At 42.6% G+C, this 23,270-nt stretch overlaps 1 protein-coding gene across 1 annotated transcript in view; it reads left to right on the top strand.

Annotated features, from left to right (window-relative positions):
- Positions 1–227: 227 nt before the first annotated feature.
- TMEM181 (transmembrane protein 181) overlaps positions 228–23,270 on the top strand; it is a 101,940-nt gene continuing 78,897 nt past the window's right edge. The window contains exon 1 of the mRNA XM_075203472.1: positions 228–588. Coding sequence (XP_075059573.1) covers positions 458–588 — 131 coding nt within the window. The 5' untranslated portion in view covers positions 228–457. The remainder of the gene's footprint in view (positions 589–23,270) is intronic.

The following is a 23,270-nucleotide window of genomic DNA, read 5'->3' as shown; positions in this document are numbered from 1 at the left end:
AATCAGAACAAAATAAAACTACATTTGTTCTAATATGGAACGGAAAGAAAATCCTTTGGTTATGACGGACTTAGTCTCACGCATCTTAATGATTGGTATATAGTGACCAGTCTTTTGCTGATTTTCAGCATTCTAGTATTCCTCACCAGATGTAATGCTTATGGAACACTGCATAGATGGCAGCACTATCTTTATGATGTAGCCTGTGGGTGGTCTCGTTCCAAACAGCACTACACTCCCCCTATGCTTTCCTTGCATAGAGACAAGTCAGCTGTCTTTGGCTAATCTAATCAGGCATTAGGGACAGGGGAAAAAACAAGATCAAATATCATATGACAAATGATTTAGGAAACAATGCACTGAAACAAATCAATGGAAACCATCGGCAGCCGTTGTCATCTCAGAGATTCCAGGCTCTTCCTCTTCACCTGATATATGGGCGGTTAAATACAGCAGGATGGATCCAGATTATGCAGCATTTGAAAGCTCTTTATGCAATGAATTTAAAGACTTTTGCAAAAAATTGAGTGATGCGTACAAGGAAATGAAAGAGGACTTGACACCATACAGAGATGATCGCTACTACAGGTACTGTAACATGGTTCTTCCTAGGATGTAATTATTTCTACTATCTCTTGAATTCAATATTGTTTAGCGAAAACTGTAAAAGAGTCTTGTACATTTTGTCGATGGATAGTATTGTATAGATTAATGAGCACACATTGTTTGCTCTAGTATGTCTTGATTCAGCAGCCTGTATAAAATGGAAAGGAGTATAGGATGCAACTGTAGGGATGAAATGGCATATTATTTCTGTGTGACATCACCTGTGTGTATCTCTGTAATAGTGTAATCTTTGCCAGCATCATGGCTGTTCTTTTGAATAGTTCACAGGTTGCCTTTAAGCATGTTTGCTGAATTATTGCATTATCTTTTTTTAATTTGAGAACATTATATATGATTATTAGCAATTTTCTAAAATAAAAAATGACACATTTTCAAAAATATTATTTTTGCTAAAATGCTTATATCTCTATCACATATGCATTTTAAATGAATTGCAAAACAGCATATACCTGCAAAATATATTGTTTGTTAATGTGTGTGTATGGCAGGAATGAAAACACAGCATGCTTTCCACTAAATCTGCAGCGCTGTACAGAGAACTCACTCACATCAGTCCCTGCCCCATTGGGGCTTACAGTCTAAGTTCCCTAACACACAGACTAGGGTCAATTTGATAGCAGCCAATTAACCTACCAGTGTGTTTTTGTAGTGTGGGAGGAAACTGGAGCACCCAGAGGAAACCCACGTAAACACGGGTGAACATACAAACTCCACACAGATAAGGCCATGGTTGGGAATTGAACTTATGACCCCAGTGCTGTGAGGCAGAAGTGCTAACCACTTAGCCACTGTGCTGCACAATCAGATCTACTTGCACACCAAGTAATCATGTGACAACTAGTCTGCATTAAGTGAGTCATTTGAGAAATATATATTATTTAAAATCTTTATATTTAAAATCAATGGCACAATTCATTAAGATATCAGACACTTTTTCATTAAACATTGATGAATACTGCCCATATTACTATCAGTAGTAAAATTAGTGCGGTACTGAATGGAATAGTTACCGTTTTGGGACTAGTGTCAATTCATGCATTAGTAAATTTGATAGACCTTGTATCAGAAAATATAAACAATAGCAAGGGCATAAGGACTGACTTTGTGGAGTTATTTTCTCCTTATTACTCAGCCTGGCATTCCCAAGGGGATGGTGCCTTGGAACAACTTATATAGAACTTATTGGATCAAATAGGACCACTACTTCCTTTTTAACTTAGACTGATATATTTATTATTTCATTTAATTATGGGTAACTGTTCTTGCAGACTATAAATGGAAAAGTTACATAAAGGTACAAAGGGAAAATGGAGACATATAGTAAAAACAATCCAGATGTAATCTTCATGAATAATGTATGACACAATAGAAGCTAAACGAAGCAGTATTAAGGATGAAACATGTGCATTTGCAGGTGTATCCGCATATCCATTAAACATTTAACAGACTGACTTTCTGAGTGCAGTTTCAAGGACAAGAAAATGGATGTGTAATTTAAAATACACTAGGCAGAAAGAGCACAATTTTGGTCTTCTAAAAGTCTAATTTAATGTCTGGACCACCTCTGCGAGCATCTCATGAGATGGGAGAGAGACCTTGGGTTGGACAATAAGGAGTGGTCCACCATTAAAAAACTGCTAAAGCCTCTATTAATGTTGGAATTCATCATCAGGAGCAGCTATTTATAAAACGCCACTAATTCCGCAGCTCTGTACAGAGAACTCAATGACATCAGTCCCTCCCACGTAGAGGCTTACAGTCTAAATTCCCTAACATACAGGCACACACACAGAGAAACTAAGGTCAATTTAATAGCTGCCAATTAACCTACTAGTATGTTTTTGGAATGTGGGAGGAAACCGGAGCACCCGGAAGAATCCCACGCAAACACGGGGAGAACATACAAACTCCACACAGATAAGGCCATGATCAGGAATCAAATTCATGACCCCAGTGCTGTGGGGCAGAAGTGCTAACCACTACCCCACCGTGGTGAAGTGGTACTTAGTACCGGATTTACCCCTTATCTTCTGATCAGTGTTGGAGAAACTGTGGCAATGTTGGCACGTTTCTCCATATATGGTGGAATTGCCCCGTCATACAGTGCTTTTGTAACACCAGTATCACTCATATTGAGCAGATCACTGAGGTCCGGTTACCTACTGATCCATCCACATTCCTCCTAATCAGACCCATTAAGTCCATAAACAAACATGTTGATCGACTGATCCGGCACATCTGTAACACCTCCAAATGTTGATAGTCAGAGAATATAAGCCCCATTTCACAACCTGCTCTGATTACTCACATATGCCATGTTTCCTGCATGAAATTCATAACAGGCTTACTTAATAACTCCTTGTCTAAATAGCATAAAACATGAGACCTATGATTCCACTTTCACAACTCCCTAATCCCTGACATGATCTAAGCCGTCACTAGGAGGCCTCCTCTCTCTCTCAGCCCTTCCAGGGAAGGGCTGGCAAATTTTTTAGCTTGTGGGGTAATACTCGACTCCGCATCCTATTAGGAACACTTTAAAGGTAAACAATGGAGGTGACCCAGCCCAAGGTAGCCCACTGTGGGACTGGCTTAGGGGAACAGATGACTCCCCGCCCCCCTACGCAGCCAGCCCCTGCCCCCTTCCAACTCCCACTTCATTTCTCTGGCAAACATTAAGAATCCTCTGCATTAATAAGTACGCAGAGAACATTATTACTGGACCCTTGCTTATGTGTAGACATCCGTTATATGGCTAAAATTATTTGAGTCGTTTTTGCAACCTTTTTTTATGTCTCTATTACCCCTACACTCTGAATATTTATTGTATGTGTTTGTACGCCGCTGATATTATCCTTTCTCTTTTGTGTATATGTTGCATAGTTCAATAAAATGTAAAAAAAGTAATAAAAAAGTTAAGTTTTTTCACAGCAACAAAACCTAATGACAGGATAATGATGTCTGACAGCCGGCTGTGTAAAGCCCAATATTACTTATCTATGTTTATAGTGCTACTGAACATACTGATTCTTGACATTCATTTCATAATGTATATTAAATAAAAAATGAAATAAAGAAAAGAAATACTCTAGACATACAAGTAGGTGCACTTAATCAAATAAAGAAACAGGGCAGGTTCCAGATTTTCCTTTCTCAGCCTTGCACTAGTTACCTCATTCTTGGGCCTGTTACCAAAAGAAGAATAGATACAATAGAAACTGCAGGACATAAAATATAGTCCAACCATTACTTTTTTTTTTCAGCCAGGAGGGTCCCATCTGTGGCCTCCTCATTGACAGACACACATAAGAGATGATGAGGCCAAGTTCTATCACTAAAAGCAGTGGGAACTCTTCCCTCCTTGGATCACACAAAGATGTGTCTAGTATGGTCGGTCAAGGATGAGGTCCAAGGAGAACTTTCTTAATCATATGTTTAAGGCTTATTATGAAAGGAACTACATTAGTCACTGTGACCATAGAGAGGGAGATGCAGGCACCAGTCAGGCACACAGGGGCTGATTCAATTTATCTGTGAGGTTCCCTAGTAGCATCACGTTTTATGTTTAGGTAATGATTTTCAGCAACGATATAATTATCGTAATTGCTGTTTTTGTGCACATAAACATAACTTGTGAGGTTACTACAGAACCTTGCAGCTAAAATTACAGTCAGCACTGTATTTATGTAGTAGAAGTACAGTAAAACAAATTAATCACATAGAAAGAGTTGTATGATAATGGTATTAAATTTTTTTTTTCATTGTATTTAGTTTGCAATTCAGAGCACTTCATTTAGCAATTGAAAATAATGGAGGGTATTTGGTTATTTACTTAAAATGCCTAGTGTGGTGGCAACTCTTCATATGGCCCTGCCAACAGTTCTCATACATTTATTGTGTAACTTAGCAGCAGTGGCGGATCCAGGAGGGGGGGGGGGGGGCAATCAAGGTGAAAATGGAAATTGAGTTGATCCCTGTTGGTTAAAATTGTACATAATAGCCTGGCAGTGTTGCATGTAGGTTTAAAACACAATCAGAGCGGCCGTGCAGCACACTCTCCCTGCCTGTCACTACTGAACGGACCTGCACATAGTGTGCAGCTGCCAATAGCCCTAGATGTCAGAAAGGGGGCAGGGCCTAAATTGGCACCCCTAAATCTCCCCGGGTAGAACTATCTTCTAGATCCGCCCCTGCTTAGCAGGTGATTCAGAAAATTTCCATTTTCACAGAGTTCCAACTACATATAATTTGTCAAATAGTCCACATAAAACTCTTTTCATCAGAAAAGTGGCACAAATGGCTACAACTAACAACTTGCATTTGAAAGCTTTAAATAAACCTACATGCAACACTGCCAGGCTATTATGTACAATTTTAACCAACAGGGATCAACTCAATGAGTAGGGCAGTGCAGTCCAGCAGTTGATAAGCCTGGAACTATTCAAACTATCTACAGGAAACTATGATATAAATTAAATTTTGGAAGCAATCACTGAAATGTATTTTATGTGACGAAGGAGTCTATTTATAACCCTTCACATTTTGCCCCACTATGTACCCTTTCTTACTGCAGTGATAAGAAATTATTTAAATTTGCTATTTCTCAAAATTGTTTAGCCAGGCGCATAGTTTATAGTAAAGTGTGTAAATCACTTTATAGTAAAGTGATTTAAGTCAAAGTCACTTTACTTCTGCCCTCCCCTTTATGCACTGCGCATCATTCTGAACATGTGCATCAGGCTGCACATGTTCAGAAAACATAATAGATAGGAGAGAGGGAAGGAGCATGAAGCCTGCTGGGGAGGGATCAGAAGATCCCTCTCCTGCGATGCTCTCCCCCGTAGGCTATACATGCTTTATAAGACATTGGCAATCATGGTCATGCTCTTGAAAGCTAAACTTTTCAGATCTTGATAAATTTGTCCATACCACAGTCCCCATTTAGAATTATGGGGACTTCGGTATTCTGTTTATCAATGTTGTTCAACTCTTTCAGAATGAATAGACATACAGTCATGGCCAAAAGTTTTGAGAATGACACAAGTATTGGTTTTCACAAAGTTTGCAGTTTCAGTATTTTTTAGACCTTTTTGTCAGATGTTGCTACGGTATACTGAAGTAAAATTACAAGCATTTCATATATGTGAAAGGCTTTTTTTGACAATTACATTAAGTTTATGCAAAGAGTCAATATTTGCATTGTTGAACCTTCATTTTGAAGACCTCTGCAATTCGCCCTGGCATGCTGTCAATCAACTTCTGGGCCACATACTGACTGATGGCTGCCCATTCTTGCCTAATAAATGCTTGGAGTTTGTCAGAATTTGTTTGTCCACCTGCCTCTTGAGGATTGACTACAAGTTCTCAATGGGATTAAGGTCTGGGGAGTTTCCTGGCCATGGACTCAAAATTTCAATGTTTTGATTCCCGAGCCACTTAGTTATCACTTTTGCCTTATGGCAAGGTGCCCCATCATGCTGGAAAAGGCATTGTTCGTTACCAAACTGTTCTTGAATTTTTGGGAGAAATTGCACTTAGAGGATGTTTTAGTACCATTCTTTATTCATGGCTGTGTTCTTAGGAAAAATTGTGAGTGAGCCCACTCCCTCGGCTGAGAAGCAACCCCACACACGAATGGTCTCAAAAGTTACTATTGGCATGACACACCTTTCCATCTCTGGACAAGTGTTTTTCCAGATGCCCCAAACAATCTGAAATGGGTTTTATCAGAGAAAATTACTTTACCCCAGTCCTCAGCCGTCCAATCCCTGTACCGTTTGCAGAAAATCAGTTTGTCCCTGTTGTTTTTCCTGGAGAGAAGTGGTCATCCTCCAAAAGTCTTCGCCTCACTTTACATGCAGATGCACTCACACCTGCCTGCTACCACGGAATGTGTCGGACTGAAGATCACCTGCAGGTATTAGTGCTGCTACACAGGAAGACGCGGGGACCCCCGTAAGATCGTTTGAGATTTGCCGCAAGTGGCGTGCAGGTCGCGGCCCTCTCAGGAAGCTACCAGCGAGGTGGGTTGGTGAACAATCGTAGTCGTACAGGCAGAAGTCGTAACCGTGCGGGAAAGCGGGGTACCAGGGAGCAGACAAAGCGTCAGAAGGCCAGGGGTCAAAACAAGGAAGCACAAAACAGACCAGAGGAGGATCCAAAGCGAAGTCAGGTCAAGCCGGTTTGGTACAGAGGGAGTCAGTCAGGATGCAGAAAAAACTACAACAGTGCTGGAGCATTAGAAGACCTTGTTACTCTGGCACCCTAATGGTGCCAGAGTCTCCTTAATATAGAGGTAAGTGTGTATTCATTGGTGGACATGGGATCGGCGGACAGCGCCGGGGAGCGCATCATGTTGCCTTAGCAACGGTCGCGCATGCGCCAGAGCCTGGCCAGGGGTGGTGTTCAATTGCCTAGCAACGGGGCGCATATGAAGTAGAGAACGGCGTCCGTCCCCGGCAGGAGAGGAGAAGCGGGGACGGCGCCTGACACCTGCTGCCATTCTTGAGCAAGCTCTGCACTTGTTGTGCCCTGATCCCACAACTGAATCAACTTTACGAGAAGGTCCTGGTGAAGCCTTCTTCACAACTATTGAACCTCTCTCCTTGAAGTTCTTGATGATCCGATAAATGGTTGATTTAGATGCAATCTTACTAGCAGCAATGCCTGTGAAGCCCTTTTTGTGCAAAGCAATGATGACTGCATCTGTTTCCTTGCAGGTAACCATAGTTAACAGAGGAAGAAAAATTATTTCAAGCACCACACTCCTTTTAAAACTTCCAGTCTGTTATTCTAACTCAATCAGCATGTCAGAGCGAAATCATAAAAACGGAGGCATCCGACTTTGTGAAAAATAATATTTGGGTCATTCTCAAAACGTTTGGCCATAACTGTACAGTATATGTATGGGCTTAGATGATTCTGGACTGACCATAAGATACAAAATAATGGCAATCCCAAATCAAAAGATTTCCATTCAAAGCACCACAAACAGATCACATGATCAAAGCACAGTTCATTAATTACACACTTGGTACACATAGCGCTAACACACTACACAGAGTACTGTATATTCAACAGCCTCATACACAACACACAAACTACACAAGGTTGCAAACTGACTACTACAATTTATGCAGATCTATTGGTTTATTGATTGTGTCAATTTGGCTTCGCTCTTGTGGTGCTGTGAAGCGATTATAGCTTTGTGCCACAGGGGGCTGGGCCAATGATGTAAATCGAAACGTCACTCTCCCCCACTACCACCCATGTCACTTGACCTGACCTCGATCTTGGATGAGAGATGAGATACATTGGGACCTTAGGGGGAAGCAGTAGAGGAAAAATGAAGGCCTTGCATAATCTGATATTTTATATCATATTATATAATGTTAAAATGCATCTAAAAACAATTTTACACTGTCAAAATCCCTAAATCTTCTGGGGGCCTAGGCAGCCCCCAAGCCCTGGCCATTCACTCCAAATTTCCATACCGGCACTTCTACATTCCAGCCCACTGTAATGTTGCATTGTCTGCAACGTTATACACCAGCTTGTTGGAGGAATAGTAAGTGCTGTGTGCGAGCAGAGGCTGGTACTTAACGGGCAGCCACAAGGGGACCCTAATTAGAAGTTAAAGCAAGATGGGAAATGTGGTTCAGGTGAAGCTAGTATGCCAGAAATTATCAGAGGTACCCTGGGGAATGAACAGGTCTAGCTGGGACTTATAGTTCCCCCCCAGCTGGAGCTTACTGTCAGGTATTTTTATTATGCAACCCTCACTATAAACAACAGTTTTGGCCCATATTTTAAGCTGGTGTTACAAAGACTCTGAGGACCTAGGCGGTCTGCTGAAACACGTGGTCATATACTCTAAATTTCCATACCAGCGCTTCTAAATTCCCTGTTCGACCACTGTATGTGTAATATAATATAAGCAGTGTCGGACTGGCCCACCGAGACACCGGGAAAATCCCTGATAGGCCCCTCTGTCCGAAGGCCCGCCCCTTTCCCGTAGGGTGTGGGGTCCCGATCGTACAACAGGTGGTCAGCTGTATGCCTTCCCAGGCTCATCCCATAATGGACTGCCTGGGCAGGCCTGAAAGAAGAAGAAGGAACTACATTCATTTCCTGGTTTCTGTAGGAGGGGAGCAGAGCTACACAACCCTCTTCCTACTACTGCTGCTGGAGATAAGGTAAGTATCATTATAATAAGTGTGTGTTTGTTGCTGTAGGGATTGGTGTGTGTGTGTGTTGCCACAGGGGGCTTGTGGCTATGTAATGTGTGTGTGATGGCAAAGGGGCTATGTGACAGCATAGTCTGTGTGTGTGTGTGTATGATGGCACAGAGGGCTTGTGGAAATGTAATTGTGTGTGATGGCACAGAGGGCTTGTGGCAATGTAATGTGTGTGTGTGTGTGTGATGACAAAGGGGCTATGTGACAGCATAGTGTGTGTGATGGCACAGGGGGCTTGTGATAATGTAGTGGGTGTGATGGCACAGGGGGCTTGTGACAATGTAATGTGTGTGTGTCTGATGGCACAGAGGGCTTGTGGCAATGTAATCGTGTGTAATGGCACAGCGGGCTTGTGGCAATGCAATGTGTGTGTTTGATGACACAGGGGGCTTGGGGAAATGTAATGTCTGTGTGAGGGCAGGGGGCTTGTGGCAATGTAATATGTGTGTGAGGTAGATGGTGGCTAATTAATGTGTGCTATTTTATTTGTGGGATGATGGTGGAGCAATTTAATTTATAGTGGAGACTATCAATTTAAGATGGGGTGGTTTGGGGGCTTTTAATTGAATGTGTGGGGTGAGTTTGGGGAGAATGAGGTCTATTTATTAAATGTGAATATGAATTATTTAACGGCAGTGATGGTTGCGGGAAATATATATATATATATATATATATATAATATATATTTATTAACTGTAAATACTAATAATTCATTGCTGGGGCTGTTTGAAGGGAGGGAAATAGGTTTATTTATTAAATGGGAATACTATTGGGGCTGGAGAAAGGCCTAATTATTAATTGTGGGTGCTATTGATTTAACGCCGGGGCTGGTTTATAGTTTTCTAAATGTACATTTTTTTTTTCCCATATAGGGCCCCTAACATTCCAGGATCTAGACAAGCTGCATTTAAAGAAACCAGCAGCCACAGAGGGTGAAAGTGACAGGAACAGTCTGTCAAATGTCTTTTTTTTGTGTGTTTTTCTCTGTTTTCATTCTGTTTGTTTGTTCCTCCTGGGGTTAAAATGTAACAGCTGCTGCTAACTAAGACATTACTGCTTAAGCTGACATTTGTTGTTCTGTTTACTATTTGCCTGTCAGTGTATGATAAGGGAGGCTTAATTTCGCTTTCCCGCCAGATCAGACAGCAAATGGGAGGAAATCCTCTGAGCTTTAGCGAATGTGGCCGCCACACAGCAGGCCCAGCTGGGCCAAATTCTAGCCGCCGCCAAGACTCAGGTCTAAAGTAACAGGCTGTTGCGGGAGGAACTCGGTCAGCTCAGAAAAAGTGTGCACGAACCCACTGTCTTTCAAAAGATGACCTCTTTGGATGATGTTGAGGTGTTTTATTATTGTTTGAAAGGACGGCGACACGTCTTAAGTGGCCAACAAGTGAATGGGTAGAGAAACTGGCTCCTTATTTAATGGGTGAAGCCCAGCAGCCCTATACGGATTTGCCTGAGGATCAGGCAACGGACTTACAGCATCCAAAGGTCGCCATTTTGACACGGATAGGGGTGACAGGGCCCAAGAAGGCGCAACGACTCCATGATTGGCGGTTTAAACCAGGATCTGCAACGCGTGCCCAGCTGGCAGACCTGGCAAAGTTTACAAAACATTTGTTGGAGCCTGCCTGTAATACACCAGTCAGAATGTTGGAAATCCTGGCAATCGACCATTGTAATCGAAACAAGGTCGGGAGTTATAGAGATGGGTTCTACAGACCGTCCCTCAGTCATTTGAGGAGCTTGTGACAGCTATTGACCGGTATTATGCTAATGAAAATATGGCCTGGACAGCTGGGAAGTTATCAAGTCAGACTTCAGGCCAAAACCAACACCAGAGATTGGGACAGACCGCACAGTGACCCCAGCAAAGTGTTTTAAGTGTGGTGAGCAAGGGCATTGTCCAAATCGTCCAGAACTTATTTTGGTGGTACGACTAGACCCCAGGTTTCCTGCTTGTTTCACCATGTCTTCATTCACGGGGAATCCACTGCTGTTCCGGATGACCATCCTGTTAGGACAACAAGCGGTGTTAGCGTTGGTGGACTCAGTGAGTGAAATCACCTTGGTATCCGGTACTGTGGTTCAAAAATGCCTGTCGACTCTGCTACCGTCAGTGAAAGTCCTGTGCATTCACAAGGTCACCGAGGAATATGACCATATCAATCTTCCCATTACTGTAAAGGGACGAACAGTGCAGGTGGTAGTAGCAATAGCCCCAAGGCTGCCATACCCTCTTTTTCTGGGCCGAGACTTTCCCCTGTTTTGGGAAATTATAGCCAACCGGATCGGTCGGGACGTGCCGTCAACTGAGACACTAGCCGGACCTCCGACCCTACTTGATTCTACCTTTCACACCCCAGAACTAGAGATAGAGGCAGAGAATCTGCAATACCTGGAGCCTGAATACCAGGCTTTGGCTGCAACTAGGCTGATGCCGTGTTCCAGAAGACGGGAGAGAAAAGTCCTAGCTGGAAAAAGTCAGGAGGGAACAAAAGCCCTGCCAGTGGATGATATGATAGCGCTTTGAGAAATGCTTATAAATATGTGGTGGAAGTGAATGGAATGTAGAAGGCCGAGAGACCAGCCAGGGGAGAACCATATTTTATAATAAAATGGGATCTGTTACATAGGCTGGTAGTGGTACAGGAGAAAACAGTTCATCAACTCTTGGTGCCAAAGGTACGCGTTCCTTTGATACTAACAACAGCCCATACACAACTTCTGGTGGGGCATCTGGGAGAAGAGAAGACTCTAAATTGAGTGCTTCTGAGGTTTTACTGGCCAGGAATCCGTATGGCAGTCAAGAGATACTGTCAAGTCGGCCCATTGTGCCAGCAGACGGCCCCTAAACCAGACTATCGAGCTCCCCCGGTATTTCTTCCTATTAATCCAGTTCCATTCAAGCAAATTGCCATGGACTTAGTGGTTCCCTTGGAGAAGTCTGCACAAGGGCATCAATATGCATTAGTCCTTGATTACACTACACGATACCCTCAAGCAATTCCGCTAAGGAATATTAAATCAAGCACTCTTGCAAAAGAGTTACTGTTAATGTACACTCGACTGGGAATCCTGAAAGACATCCTAACAGATCAGGGAACTCCCTTCATGTTGGGATTAATGAAAGAGTTATGCAAATTGCTAGGGGTACAAAGACTGCAGACCTCGGTTTATCATCCTCAAACCGATGGGTTGGTCAAGCGGTTTAATAGCACCCTAAAGCAAATGATTAGAAGTGCTGTGGCTCAGGATAAAAGAGATTAGGTTAATAGGGTGTCCCATCTCATGTTTCCAATAAGGGAGGTGCCTCATACATCAATGGGGTTTAGGCCATTTGAGCTTATGTTTGGGAGACAACCCTGCAGAGTTCTAGACATCCTCAAAGAAGGGTGGGAACAGTAGGGTCCCAAAGAACCGAATATAGTACAAATTGTGGCCCAATTATACGATTGACTACAACAGATTGGCCCGTTGGTAAAACAACATCTGACGGAAGCTCAGTAATGGCAAAAGAAGGGTTATGATACTCGAGCCACCCTACGCACCTTTAACCCAGGTGACAAGGGGCTCGACCTAGTACCAGCTTAGGAAAGCAAGTTGTATGCACATTGGCAAGGCTCTAATGAGGTAATAGAGCCCATGGGGCACGTAAATTACAGAGTGCGGCAGCTCGGTAGACGGCGAAAAGAGCAATTCTATCATGTCAACTTGTTAAAGCAGTGGGTGGAGGAAATCCCGACATTAACATTGTCAGCAGTAAAAACCGAGGACTGCATAGTCCCTGTAGAGTCTTCTCTGACACCGACTCAGAGATGACAAGCCTTAGAAAATGTAGCTCGAAATATGGATGTTTTTTCAGCTATTCCAGGGTGCACCAAAATAATTGAATGCAACATTGTCACCCCACCAGGAATTATAGTTAACCAGCGGTCATATAGAATACCTGAACCAGAGAGAAAGTCTCAGCTTTCCTAGGTATTACCGACACTTTATTTAAAACTTCGCTACTCGAGCCACCCCATTGACTGAATTTCTTAAAAAGAATAGCCCAGACAAATTAGTTTTGTCTGAGTCTTCAGAAGCTGCCTGGAAAGACTTGAAAGAAGCCTTGTGCACCGCACCGGTTAAACAAGAACCTAACTTTAGGGAGCAGTTCTTTCTCCAGACAGATGCTTCCGGTACGGGTCTGGGGGTAGTATTGTCCCAGAGGGTGATGGATGAGGAGAGACCAGTTCTTTTCCTCAGCCGTAAACTCCTCCAGCGATAAAAGCAGTATGCCACGGTCGAACAGGAGTGTTTGGCCATTAAGTGGGCAGTGGAGGTACCTCAGTACTATTCTGGATAGAGAATTCACCCTGACCACCAACCACGCTCCACTGCAGTAGATGCACACCAACAAGGAGGTGAATGCCAGGGTCACACGTTTGTTCCTGGTGTTACAACCCTTTAGGTTTAAGGTGGTATATAGGCCAGGGGGTCTGTATAATAATGATGCCGTCGCGAAGAGATGAGCTCCCCAGGGTAGCCGATTCGCCTCATTAGGCGAAGTCGGAGAAGGGAGGAGGTGGCAAAAAGGAAGTTTTTGCAAAGAAAAGTATCCGCTTCACCAAGTATGGCAAAGCTAAGGGGAAGGGGTATGTGGCAAAAAGGGTTATTTGCCACACCTTTCCTGCATAGAGAAAGGTAAAATCCCAGAGAGTTTGCAGCTACAGGCTGCAGAAAGGGTTAAATCACCACTTAGTCTTTCCCACAGCACACAGACACACAGGTGCACGACATGGGTGTGATTGCTCTGGTGTGTGTGTAGAAAAGGATTGTGGGATCTGGTGGGCGGAGCTTCCGATGCTGACAAGCAGCCAGACAATAGTGAGGGGTTGTGGACATAGTTAGCTTGTTATTCAGCCATGGAACCTTTATGTTTGTGACAAGCTGTTTTATGCAGAAAATAAAACAGCTACTGATTAAGTGGTGATTTCGGAGAGCCCACTTCTTGCGGTGGTTCTGCTAGGCTGCACACATAGCCAGTATAGGGGTGGCTATTCTTGCATTACATTATGAAGAAACATTTCATAAAGGAGATATATATTCTAACCCTCTAGATGTTTGTTGTACCCACCCCAATGCATATTAAAAATATTGTTCTGAACTTGTTGTATTAATTAGACATTTTTCCAAACTCATCTCTCAAGGTGAGGTGGGCCCAAGATCAAAAATTGTCAGGGGGCCTATAATTTTTGCACGTACAAGTGGGGCCATGAAGAACAATAGTAAGTTATCCTCCTCCCATAACTTGGATCAGATGGGTTGCATGAATTGGGAGGTGGGGCCCGGTGGTGGCGATTATAATGGTGCCAAAGCCGCAAGTACTTTGTTTTCGCCACACCACTTGGATCAGTAAATGTACTAATGGTTAATAAGAACTGTACACAGCACATATAGAACAGCAAAGACAGCTAATAGTCTACCTTCTTGTCTTGCTTTATTGTTAACTACCTGTTAGCATTCTTTTTTGTTTCTACCTTTTTTAATCTATACAGGAGGTCACCTTGTGCAAACAATTTACTTAAGAGAAGAAATTCACCTCTTTGGGGTAAAAATGTATTCTTCTTTCCTATGCCACCACCGGGTTCAGATAGTCTTCATTATAGAATCAAAGTATTTAACGGCAGAAAAAGCCCTACAGGCAGGGTCGGACTGGCCTGCTGGGGAGCCGGGATATCCCCTGGTAGGCCCCAACCCCTGTAAACTTTGCCCCCTTTCTATAGTCTATTGCCCCTTACACCCACATTGAGTGAGGGGTGTCTCAAAAAGGACCCATCATGCAAGAAAGCAGACAGAAGAGGGAAGATAAAAGAAGAAAAGAAATGAAACAAGCCAATAGGAGGGTAAGTAAAGGAACGGAGACAAGGGGAGAGAAACAGTGATGAAGACGGGGGGGGGGGACAGAAAGCCACAGAGTGATGAAGAGGGGGGGGGCAGAAAGCCACAGAGTGATGAAGAAGGAGGGGGTGGCTCAGAGTGATGAAGAAGGGGGGAGGAAGCAGAGTGATGAAGAAGAGGGGGGAGGAAGGCACGGAGTGATAAATGGGAGAAGCAGCATGGCACAGAGTGATGAAGAAGAGGGGGAGGGAAGTCACAGAGTGACGAAGAAGAGGGAGGGGGCAGAAAGACACAGTGATGAAGAAGAGGGGGGTCAGAAAGGCACAGAGTGATGAAGAAGGCGGGGAGGCACAGAGTGATGAAGAAGAGGGGGGAGTAAGGCACAGAGTGATGAAGAAGAGGGGGGCAGAAAGGCACAGAGTGATGAAGAATGGAGGGGGCAGAAAGGCACAGTGATGAAGGGGGTGCAGAAAGACACAGAGTGATGAAGGGGGGAAGCAGCATGGCACAGAGTGATGAAGGAGGGGAAGCAGCATGGCACAGTGTGATGAAGGTGGGCAAGGTAAAGGGGGGAAAAGCAGCATGGAGGGCAGAGTGTGATCATAAGGAGGCACAGCGTGGTGGTGATGATGAAGGGGCACAGTAATGTGTGTGATGGCACAGGGGGCTTGTGGCATTGGAGTGTGTGTGATGGCACATGGGGCTTGTGGCAATGGAGTGTGTGTGATGGCACATGGGGCTTGTGGCAATGGAGTATGTGTGATAGTACAGGGAGCTTGTGGCAATGTAGTGTGTGTATGATGGCACAGGGGGCTTGTGGCAATGTAGTGTGTGTGTGTGTGATGGCACAGGGGGCTTGTGGCAATATAGCGTGTGTGTGTGTGTGTGTGTGTGTGTGTGTGTGTGTGTGTGTGTGTGTGTGTGATGGCACAGGGGGCTTGTGGCAATGTAATGTGTGGTGTGTGAGGGCACATGGGGCTTGTGGAAATGTAATGTGTGTGTGGTAGGTGGTGGCTAATTAATGGGTGCTATTTTGTTTGTGGGCTGATGGTGAGGCAATTTAATTTTATAGTGGGGACTATTAATTTAGGATGGGGTGGGCTATTAATTGAATGTGGGGCTGAGTTTGAGGAACATGAGGTCTATTTATTAAATGTGAATATGAATTATTTATTGGCAGTGGCGGTTGCAGGAAATATGTATATTTATTATTATACGTAAATACTAATAATTTATTGCTGGGGCTGTTTGGAGGGAGGAAAATAGGTTTGTTTATTAAATTGGGAATACTATTACTTTATTGTTGGGACTGGAGGAAGGCCTAAGTATTAATCATGGGCCCTATTGATTTGACGCTGGGCCTGGTTAGAATTTTCTAAATGTACCCTTTTTTTTATCCAAGTAGGGTCCCCAACATTCCAGGATCCAGCCAAGCCGCAACTAAAGAAACCAGCAGCCACAGGTGGTGAAAGTGACAAGAACAGGTAGGACAGTCTGTCAAATGTTGTGATTCTAGTGGGACAATCCAGATTTTTGGTGACTGTTCTGCCCAATCTAAGGGGCAGGTCAAGACTGTGTACTCTTTATATACACACTGCATTCTTTATATACTACACTATGGTGCTAGCTGTCCATCTCCCCATCTAGTGTCTGGTCTTGCCTCTATGATGGCTAGCCACACCCTCTCTGGTGGGCCCCTAGCGTTGCATCCCCCGGTGGGCCCTTCATGCCCCGGTCCGACACTGCCTACAAGTCTACCTAGTCTGCCAATTTCATTCTGTTTTTGTTTTTTTAATTAATATTTTCAATGTTTGTCAGAAGCATCCTTGAAATATTTTAGTGCATGAGTCCCCACCAAAATTGCTGAGAGACTTTTACATGGATTCATCATACTTTCTTCCTTATTTTAGCTTTCAGTCTTCCTCCCTCCAATATCAAAGTATGTCTCCTTGTTTCAAAAATTCTTTCATTTAAAAATAAATATTGCCTACCTGACCTCTATTAACGCTTTTAATATATTTTAACATTTCTATCATATAACATATTTCCCTTGTTAGTTTTAAAAGTATTACTATTCCCTTTAGCATTCCTTATCTGATTTTAGTTTCTATTTATATTCTATTTCTTCTTGTAGATCTGGCCTCCAGAACTCTACACAGTTCTCAATATAAGGTCCTACCAGTGAGTGATCTGAAATTACAAAGATCTCAAGATCTCATTCTTCTCTAGTTGATATTACATCTTAATCAAATATTTATTCTGCTTTCAGATTTTTGTGGCCCACTTGTATTATTTTACAGTGCCCTGTAATAAATATGTTTTTATCTCATTCTTTACATGTAAAGCAACTCCACTTTAATTAAGACTTCACACTATAGTCTATTGTCCTGTTTTCTCTAAATCACTACCCATTTGTTTTACCCTTTCTGTGGTATCAACCCTGTTATAAATCATATTATCATGTGCAAAAAGACATACTTTCTCTTGTAGATCACACTAAGGAATCCGCTGAATAAAAGCGGACCCAGGACGGATCCCAGGTACTTATCCACTAGATTTGATTGGCAAGGGGGGGTGACCCAGTATAGCAACACAGCCTGTTCTGGGAAACACTTGCAGGTGTTTTTTTTTGCAACAAGGTAGGATACCTCAGTGCTTCCTTCCCAGAGAAGAAGAATTGTACACCCTCCTCTTCCCCTCCAATTGTTTCCAGCTGCTCTGTGTGTGGCTGGACCCCAAACAAGTCGCATTGACAACCTACAAATGGTCACTGTTGGGCGCTGGTGTTACCCTGGTGCACTAGGAGTTTGTGGGATCAGAGGATATCATTCATGGAAAATATATTTCAGTGCAAAGGGTAGGTGGATTTCATATTACAGTGCCCAAGGTTTATCTTGATTACCTATTTAAGGCATATTTAGGTGTGGCTCACAAGCCAGCCCTTGCTAGATGTAAACCTCTATACCTGGAAGGTGAGTGCATTTGATTTTAACTGCACTTTAATGGTATTTAAAGCATATAGGTCAGTGTAGTACCTGCATATAATGAGGTGCCCTTGGCGCTGGGATGCAGGTTTAAATTTTTTGATCAAAATATGAACTAATACCTCAGGTTTTCCTTTTGCTAGATACACACAGATGTGCAGTGTTAAGGTTAAGCGCTGACAACTGTCTCTTTGTCTTTTATTGTTACACTGGATTCTATTGAGCCCATGCAACTTGGGGCTTATAGACTTTTCTGGAGGAGAAATCCAGGAGATGCTCTTTGGGACTTTGTTTATATTGCAGTGGCAAAGGCCACATGGATCGCATTTGTCCCAATAAGCTGGGAAAAGACCAAGTGGATTTGGAAAGGTCCATCAATTGGTCTCTTCCAAAAATTCTCTCCTCATTCCAGCTCAAACTTTTTATACCGCTGTAGCTGATGTCTCACCATTTCTTGATAGGAAATTTTCTGGACATTGGTTTTGTAGAGGCCTTAAGAATTCCTTTCCTTGATAATCCTTTAGTAGTCAGTAGTATTCTGATAAAGACCTCATCTGTTTACCTGCCGTATAAAACTCTGCACTCAGAAAGCTTGTTCTGTTATTTGATTTATTGCTCACAGTTCCTCTTATCCTAGGTCATCCATGGTTACAGCCCCATAATACTCTCATCGACTGCGGTACTGGAGAAATCATTCGTTGGGGGTCTACATGTGCAGCCACTTGTTTGTCTCTCCCTTTTCTGATCCTCCAGCCAATGCCACAAATTATTTCTCATCCATACCACAACTTCTTTGATGTTTTCTCTAAATCAGCAGCTGAATTACTATCCACGCACCGAGACTGCAACCATGCTACAAATTTAATTCCAAGGACTAAACTGCCTGAAAGGGAGACTTTAAGCTCTGTTCTCTCCTGAGAGTAATTCCATGAAAGAATACATCAAAGATCACCTCAGTAAAGGCTTTATAAGTCCTTGCAAGTCACCTTCTAGTGCAGGTTTTTTTTTTTGTCTGAAAAAAAGATGGGAGTCCTTAACCTTTCATTGATTGTAGAGGTTTGAGTAAAATTATTATCAAGAATACTTACCCTTTCTGGACATTATGAATACTTTGTCATGCTCTTTGGTCTTTGTAATGCTTCTGCAGTTTTGGGGGAACCTAATTAATGATGTTCTAATGGATTTCCTGGGCAAATGTGATATTGTGTATCTGAATGATATCCTGATCTATTATTAGTCTCTAGAGTTACATTGACTTCATGTCAAAAAAGTCCTTCTGAAACTTTGGGAGTATCACTTATTTGCTAAATTGGACAAGTGCAAGTTTGAAGTCGATAAAGTTACCTTCCTAGGATACATAATCTCTCCTGAGGGTTTCTGCATGGGCCCAAGTAAGCTTCAGGCCATCTTAGATTGGGTTCAACCTACCAACCTAAAAGGTATTCAGAGGTTCCTAGGATTCGCTCACTATTATAGTGTCACGCCTGAAGATCTGTCTGTACCCAGACTGGATGGTGTCTCTGGAGTTAGGCTAGTAATAGACTAGCAGAGGAGATCAAGGAGGGAACTGGATTCCTAGAGCCGGAATGCTTAATGATGGTACCGGAACGGAACTGGAATGCTGGATGACGGAACTGGAATGCTGGATGACGGAACTGAAATGCTGGATGACGGAACCAGAACAAGAATGCTGGAACTGGAATGTAAACAGAATGCTGGAACCGGAATGTAATAGGAATGCTGGAACCAGAATGCTAGAACTGGAATGTAACCAGAATGCTGGAACCGGAATGCAGACTGCACTGTCTGAGCTGGAACAAATATGAAGACTGCAGACTGCTGAGAACCAGGTTGCCGTTTGGAATAATAACGTTACACAGGCAACAGGTAAGAGCTACAGGAAGTCTTTTCTGAGACAGTATGCCATGTTGGAGGAAATCTGTTTTTGTAACTTTTCTAAAGGAAGTCTCATGCTAATTAGACCTTTTCATATGAGTGACCAATTCATCTTTTTAGCTTCAATATACAGGAGAGGGTTGATAGCCTTTCATACTGTGTCTTAGAGAGGTAGGAAACCTATTGTCACAAATCGGGATCTTAGCCACACTTCTCTCCAGAGGATAGTTCTTGGCTTCAGTGTTCCTGACTGCATTACAAGTGCAGTGTTCCTGTCTGCATTGCAAGTGCAGTGTTCCTGACTGCATTACAAGTGCAGTGTTCCTGTCAGAATTACAAAGTGCACTGTTCCTGACTGCATTACAAGTGCAGTGTTCCTGTCAACATTTCTAGACTGCTCATTCCTCTGCTATATTCTACAATGAGCAAAAAGATCATCCAGGCTGCTAAGTTCTGTTTCACTCATGCTCCAGCTAGTCCCAAGGGTCCCGAATCGGATCAAGACATTCAGACGACCGTGACACCTATTGAATAATGAAATAACAAGTGATTTAGGAAATCAGATTGATGTGAAGTTTGATAAAATTTGATAAGTTTAAATTGTGTTAAGTCCAAGTTCAGTGAATATATTCCATTCTGATGCTAATCGAATGTAATAACGCAGATTTTGCTGTGTCAACTAAGATCAAGGGTCTGGTGTTACCCCTGCCAACATGTGTGTCAAAAACAGTATATAAACCTATATTTTGTATTTTAACTGTATTATACCATCTGAACTTCTAGAGATCACTAGTACCTCTAACTAGTGTGTAAATGTCCTTGTCAGGAGCCTTGAGCAATAAAAATCACTGCTTGAATATTCTGCCTGACGCCTATTGACTGCTGTAGCCTGCGACCAACAGATAAGAGCTTACACTCTAATCCGTTCCCCGGCTCTCCTGTGTTGAAAACAGTGTCTATGTGTTACAGCAGTCCTGATCCATAGTAAGTGGTCAGGAGTACCAGCCAACCCACAGCAAAGAGTCACTGTAGCAGCTATACCAGCAACCCAGAAGTGGTTCTAGGTGCAGTGTTAGTGAGATTCTCCTACAACTGTTGTGCAGTTGGCATTCGCAGACGGTGAGAGTCTGGTGGCAAGGTGATACCAGTAGGACTGGTCAGTAGCTGATGTTGAGAAAGAAACCCAGATAAACCATGTAAGAAGAGCATCCCTTCATCCTCTCCCCTTACAGACCAGGTGACAAAGTAAGCCCATCCGGTCACAGAGTCCAACTGTGATGTCTGTAAACTGGAGCTCCTTGCCATTAAGTGGGCCTTTGAAGAATGGGGACACTAGTTAGAAGGAGCCATTCATACCATCACAGACCTTAATATGCAACAAGTCAACAAAATTCTAGAAAGACCCGTTAGGCATTGTTCTTTATCACATTAAGGCCCGGATCCAAGAACCTTAAAGCTGATGCTTTATCCTGAAGTTTCCTTCTAAATCATAATCCTACTTCTGAACACCTGCCTATAATTTCCTTCTTCCTCTATTACAGGCTTATGGGCTCATGCAAGACCTCTCTATTCAACTCTTGCTACTACAAGAGCAAGCTCCTCTGGAAACCCCTGCTCAACTGCTGTTTGTCCCTGAACAACTTTGGAAAGCAGTGCTGTCCGAGCTCCAATCTTGTAAAACCTCAGGTCACCCTGGAATTGCTAAAACAATGAATATTTGTCTCATCCTGTGTTGTAGCCATTTATGAATATGGATGTGAAAGAATTTGGACTGTCTTGTGAAATATGTGCCAGAAATAAATCTAGGAGTGTTCCTTCCAGCCAACTCTTCTACCTGTACCCAGTAAACCCTGGACCCATATCTCCATGGATTTTATTGTTGATTTCCACATTGCTGCTAGTCATTATATCATCTTAGTCATTGTCGGTAATTTCTGCAATGTTGGCTCATTTTGTTCTTCTTACCAAATTACCTAGTGCTAAATCACTGGCTACTCTTTTCACCCAATGTGTGTTCAGACTCCATGGATTACCTTTCAATATAGTCTTAGACAGAGGATCTTAATTTATCACTCAATTCTGGAAATCGTTTTTCTCCCTTCTGGGTATTAATCTAAGTCTATACTCTGCCTACCACCCCAATCCAATGGGCAGACTGAAAGAGTCAATACATTTTTAGAACAAAAATCTACAATGCTATATTTCCAAATTTCACAATAACTGGATCGAATATTTACTGTTGGCAGAATTTACATGCAACTCCTGTCATTATTCCTCTAATAGTTAACCTTTCTTCAGTCGGCATCCTAGAACTAATTTATTTGACCATCTCATGCCTACTAATCTTCTTGAAATACGGAATACCACTCTTTGGTTAAAATCTATATAGAGAAAGGTTGATTTTGCCTTGTTACATTCACCCTTTTCGCTTGTGTACATCTATTCCGGTTCGCTGCCTGCCCTTGACCTTTTGCATAGGTACTAGTTACCCTGTGTATACTGCCTGGTGTACTACACCCAGCCTCCATTACCCATAGCTACCTGGTTTCTAAAATAAACTCCTACTTCTCTAAGTATAAGACCTGGTGGCATCTGAATATCTGTGAGAATATCACTCTCTATAGGAATGCGGATTGCTACAGGTGAAGACCTCTCATTGCCTTGTTCTAAGAGTTTATCTGGTTTCCAGTGGGAGCCCTAACACCAGGAAGGAACTTTGGAAAATTCCCCCAGAGATAATACTGGTCAACAAAAAAAAACTTTATTTCTTTCACAAGAACTAAATAAACTGAATCTAAATGTATTTTTTGTGCTGAATTCAAGTATGCATTCAGATTTTTGCCATCAGCCAGGTTTTTTGTGTGACCTAACTTTAAAGTTATATAAAATTAGTACTTACGTAAGTCTAATTGATAAATATACACCTCATTCTGGCTGACCTAAAAAGTTGTAGATGATGATTTTTGGGCATATTTTGCCTTTGGGATGTGTTTCTTAATGTTTCAGCAATAGCAAACCTGCATAGTGGATTTCCATTTCCCTTGGTACCTCTTTTCCCTCGTAGAAATCTGCTGATGGAAACACTCGCCATGCTCATCACTGACAGCGCCAAGATTCTCTGGTAAGAAGTCTTGTTGAGAGCCCAAAACCATGTTACAATGCAAGGGGTGCAAATTAGTTTCTTATTTTGCACATAAGTTAAATACTAGCTGGTTTTTTTTTCATATAGGACACAAATACTTGATAGTAGAGATAACAAACAAAAACAGGAAGAGGGAGGACACGCTGAGCCTTTTTTGATCTGATCATCTATGTGAGTGCACCGCTACTTCCATACTCATTCTGGACATCATGATACCGCTTATAACATCGAATATTTCCTGCCGTTTGTTTTAAGTCCACGGTCGCTTCGGTCAGTGCAGCTCTGACTTAGAAAACACCAGCGCTCGTGTTAAAGCTCCAGGCTCTGACTTCTCGGTCTACCAATAGATTGTACGGAATACGCTGTTTGTCAGGATAGTTACATCTTCCAGACCATCATATGGAATGACATTTCGAACCAAGGTCTGTATAGCATTTCCATTTATTACAAGAGAGTGAGCCATATGTGTATCTTATTGTGGAGTTCGTGGATGAATGG

The sequence above is a fragment of the Mixophyes fleayi genome, chromosome 3 (assembly GCF_038048845.1).
Source record: "Mixophyes fleayi isolate aMixFle1 chromosome 3, aMixFle1.hap1, whole genome shotgun sequence".
NCBI lineage: Eukaryota > Metazoa > Chordata > Amphibia > Anura > Limnodynastidae > Mixophyes > Mixophyes fleayi.
The sequence above is the reverse complement of the archived record's forward strand: the minus strand, read 5'-3'. Positions and strand labels throughout refer to the sequence as shown.